Source organism: Alosa sapidissima, chromosome 5 (assembly GCF_018492685.1).
Source record: "Alosa sapidissima isolate fAloSap1 chromosome 5, fAloSap1.pri, whole genome shotgun sequence".
Classification (NCBI taxonomy): domain Eukaryota; kingdom Metazoa; phylum Chordata; class Actinopteri; order Clupeiformes; family Clupeidae; genus Alosa; species Alosa sapidissima.
The window spans coordinates 1,999,472-2,004,471 of record NC_055961.1 but is presented as its reverse complement, the minus strand read 5'-3'; the positions used below and the strand labels follow the sequence as shown (position 1 = coordinate 2,004,471).

The 5,000-nt window shown below is 42.4% G+C and overlaps 1 protein-coding gene across 2 annotated transcripts in view; it reads left to right on the top strand.

The window, feature by feature from the left end:
- The window catches only part of LOC121709618 (CD276 antigen-like), a 23,511-nt gene that overhangs the window by 8,853 nt on the left and 9,658 nt on the right, over positions 1-5,000 (top strand). For both annotated transcript variants that reach the window (XM_042093145.1, XM_042093144.1), the window contains exon 2: positions 1-182. This exon is cut by the window's left edge and continues 112 nt beyond it. In XM_042093145.1, coding sequence (XP_041949079.1) covers positions 1-182 — 182 coding nt within the window. The remainder of the gene's footprint in view (positions 183-5,000) is intronic.

Here is a 5,000-nt window from a genome sequence, read left to right as displayed (position 1 = left end):
CCTGCCATCAGAGGGCCAACAGGGGGCCGACGGCAAGGTGTCGTTATTCAAGGACCAGGTTGCCCACGGAAACGCCTCTCTCCTCCTGCAACACAGCTCCACTGCAGACAGGGGGCGCTACACGTGCCGGGTCAACTCCACCGTAGACGGCGATGGATCCATAGTTATCGTTAGAGTGGAAGGTAAGTGGTCAGGTCCATTAAAGGTGTACTCTGTGACAGAGGCGTATCAAGCTTTTTAAAAGTGTGGGGGTTGTGGGATAGGAAAATGAAACAATCTGGCCAAATTATAAATAACTCCCTACAGGGACATTGTAAGTATTTTCTGAGAGGGGTGCGGACTATATTGGTGTCCGGGAGATTCTCCCCCGAAAAAAATGTGAAATTCTGATTGCTAAACACACCATTTTAATGCAGTTTGGGAGCATAGGCGGATTATGAAATTTCGGGCCCCTGGGCCCAGATGTATTAAGGGCCTCCCACTTATTGTTGTATATGTGGGAGGGGGGGTTTGGGGGTCCTCCCCCAGAAAATGTTTAATTTGTTTGATGTGATTTCCTGTATTCTGGTGCATTTTGGGGATGGCCAATACTAAATTCAATCAGGTTCATAGCCTACATCCTGATTTGTTGATATTGAGGCAATGATTCCATGCAAAGGTTTGGGCTTCAGGGCCCCCTGACCCCTTGGGCCCCCTGGCCTGGGCCCAGTAGGCCCGTGCAGTAATCCATCCCTGTTTAGGAGGGACAGAAGAAGCAGTGCTCCTTATATGTGTGGCTCATGTGACATGTAGGCCTACATGATCTACCTGCTATCACTTCACTATTTGACACTATACCCTACCTGGAGACATATCTCATATTATAAATCAAGAAATCATTTCAGAAATTATGTTTTGTGCATATGGGTTAGCAGGCTACAATAAATTGCCTAATTTCGAGGTATTCAAAAACGTTTGAAGTCTACCCAAGCACATGCAAAGGGAATATAAATATTTTGTGTTGCATATAGCCAGCTTAATGTAAATTTAAAGATTATGATTAGCAGTTTCTATGGTTTTTCCTTTGATAGTTACAGAAAGCCACGTTGTTTTAAGACTATTGTTGCTTCTAGCCCACGTTACCTCCAGTTTCACTTGCTGCAGGGACGCACACATTGCATGAGCGCTCATACGCGTTCAATTTGAGTTCTACATGCTGGAAATCTTAGTTCTCAGGTGTAGAACTCAAATGTGTCTTGACGCCGCCGTTAAGATCAAAATAAAGTGTGTTCTAAATGGAACGCGATCGTATTTAAGATATTACGATAGATGTAGCATTACGACACACACTGACAGTGAAATGCCGCCGACGTTTGTGATCAGATCAAATAAGACGTTCTAAATGGAAAGCGATGTAATTAAGCTGTTCAGATCTTTTTCAAACGTCTTGGAGACGTATGTGTGCTGACTGGGCTATTTCTATATAGTTGATGACACCAAATGAATAAGTATTTCTGATTGGGGAAACTTTTAGCCTAGTTTTTTTTTTCCCGTCCGCGGTTCCATACCATCTTGCTCAAATGATCAGACGTGTGAAGCACCGGGCATAACTTAATTTCGCGGCTGTGTTAATTGTTGAGGAGGCCCATAGTTTGAGAAAAGCTGCAGATCATAGACAGAAAAAGCATAATGCTCTGAGAACAGTAGCCAAAGGTCTTTTGCAGAAACAACAAGTGCCTTGGTGCGCGCACCCCCGCTTTCACTTTGACTCCCTGCATTTCTACATTGTGACAAAAACTGTCAGTCAGACAGTGAATTTTGGTTTACTAAATTAGCATAATGCATAACAATTATCATTTCAATTCAACCTGAAATCTGCTCACTGCAGACGTGATAATGCAGACCCAAGCAGCAGCACAGCCTTGAAAGACGCACACTTTGAATTTGATCAGAGCGGCTCTGGTTCTTCACTGGCTAACTTGATGTGATTGGCTGGATGACCGTTCGACCGTTCAATCAAACCAACAGACCTATTTGTGTCTCTCTGTGTGTGCGTTATGGTAGATACGGTTCCAACTCTTTACGGGAGCGTTTAATTCCATATTTTACTTTCATTTTAATCTGTCAAAAAGTGTGGGGGATAGAATCTGTTCTAGCAAAAGTGTGTACGTTATAACACCCACATCCCCCACGCTTGCTACACGCAAGCTCTGTGACTCTAACAGTGTTTACACACAGACCTGGCTCATTAAAGGAGAAGTCTGTGACTCTCATGGCCGTGGATGCCCATCCAGGGTAACAGTGTTTACACACAGACCTGGCTCTCAGATCCTTAAACAAATCCAGCCAATCAACACGCAGCCTCAGGAGCGTGGGAGGGACAATTATTTTAAATTATAAAGAGCCATATTACTTTAAATTATAAATGGCATTACATTACATTATTTTGGCTGACACATTTTTAGCCAAAGTGACTTACATATGTCAACTATATTAAAAGTGATCACATAGCCCCCGGAGCAACTTGGGGTTAAGTGCCTTGCTCAAGGGTACAACAGTGGAAGCCGGGAATTGAACCGACAACTTTCAGGCTACTGCACGCTAGCCCAGCTCCTTAACCACTACACTGCCACCGCCCCCATAAAGAGCCATATTATTTTAAATTATAGAGAGCCACATTATTTTAAATTATAGAGAGCCATATTATTTTAAATTATAGAGAGCCATATTATTTTAAATTATGACCATTTCTGAAATCCTTTTCTCTTTACATACATGCTCTCCTTCAAGGAACAAAATGAGGAGGTAAAATATGCCATCTCTATACAGAGCATATTTAGCATCATGTTACACCATCTCTATACAGAGCATATTTAGCATCATGTTACACCATCTCTATACAGAGAACATTTAGTATCATGTTACATCATCTTTATACAGAGAACATTTAGCATCATGTTACGCCATCTTTATACAGAGCACATTTAGCATCATATTACGCCATTTAGTCTCATGGTACGCCATCTACAGAGCACATTTAGCATCATGTTACGCCATCTTTATACAGAGCACATTTAGCATCATGTTATGCCATCTCTATACAGAGCACATTTAGCATCATGTTACGCTAGCCTGACGAGCCAGGGCCCACTTCCCCGATAACGACGGAGACACGCTCTTAAGAGGGTTTTCTATGATTCATCTTACGATCGTTCGTTTGGTTTTTCCGACTGTTTCCCGAATATGCTCGTAGCGTGAACGCGCATGCACTGCTCTTAAGATGCTCTTAAGGGGAGCTGTCCACGTTAATAGTTCTGAAATATCCTCTGATTTGACGGTGATGTCAGGTGACTGCACGTCACAGCTATAGGCCTACCATTTAAACTTCGGATCTACACATTAATTCACATCAATACGAAAATAGAAACACTTTGACATCTGCATGTAAGCATCCCAAGTAGGTTATATACCACACAGAGACATAAATAATTGTAATTATTTTAAGATTAGATTGTTGCACCATGCAATAATTTTTCGCGGTGCCACTTAAGAACACGTTTGAAGATAAGAAAGAAGTCGAGTAAGAAAGAGAGGAAATGTGTAGGCTTAGATTTTGATGCAGTAGGCTACAGACTAAACCACATGTTGCTTTCTCTGCTTTTTACCTCATAGGCCTAATAATATTCACTTAGCAAAGATAATGTCAAACTATTCTGGCAGCGTCTCGTTTCATAACTTGATTGCATTTTTGTCGGCTTTTCATCACATTATTATGACCATTAAATGTAGGCTATTTTGCACGCTAAAATCTGATTCATCACAGGTAAACACAATAAAGAATGGGAACGTAAATTGGATTATGTATTCTAAGTTGTAATTCCTCTGTATGTCCTGTTGGTGACCTCAGTGAGAAGTACTGTTAAGACGCTCTTAGCCGGTAACGAGTACTCTGGAGCACTCGTAGATCTACGAGTGTTTTCACGATGCTCTTAAGCTACGATGGTTTCGGGAAACAGTCGGCAAATCTTAAGACGTTCGTAAGAGGGACTTTATGACGCTCTTAGGCTTAAGATGCTTTCGGGGAAGTGGACCCAGACCCACATCAAGGGTGGTGGTGGGGGGGGGGGGGGATTTTGGGCTTGATTTAAAAAAAATTCACATCAATGTATTCCCAAGACATGGGAGCATTAGAAAATCTGGGCTAAAGTTGAATCTGAACATTTTCATGAAATAACACCTCCCCCCCTCCCCCTTATCCAATCATATGCAAGGATTTTTTAATAAGGCCCAGACTTCTGAAGCACCACTCCAATGGATCGATCCCAGATGGATGAGTGGAGCTATAGGCGGAACAAAATTCATCTGGCGAGAGTCAGGTTATGGGGACTCACTATTCGCAGTGCTCAGTCCGAGGGGCGGGATCCGAGGCCCCCCCTCCTCTTGTGCGTGCTCATGATGCGTTCCCAATAAAGGCAATACTAAAGAGTTTTTTGTACCTTAAAATAATGTTTCCAAAATAGTTTCAGTGGTTCATCAACTTGTAACAGGATGAACGGTGAGCCTAGTTTTGTGCGTTCACGTGAGAGGTTAGACTATGAACAAAGAATTAATATGAGATAAAAGGAAACCTTGCTGCTGGCATTTATCCCTCTCTGTTTGTCTGTCATCACTATCCCAACACAGAATGCTCATTTCGTTAGAGTCACTGTGAGTCACATAGTTTATATTAATTAATCTGATATAAGATGACAATGTCACTGTAGGCCTACTCACATTTAAACAGTTTCTGAGATTGATGTACGTGACTAGCCTGGAAACCAGACTCACTGACTTCGCAGAGAGTCTGGCCTAGATCCATAGGCGTTCGTTTATTTCCGGGTGGGAGGGCACAGTTTGAGGTTTAAAATCATTGGAGTTCCTTTGAACCGCTTTGAACCAATCACTAACAACCGGCGTTTCGTCATACAGAGAAGTTTCTCTGCAGCACGCCCATAACAAGCACGGGTGCATCTTATCAGCAA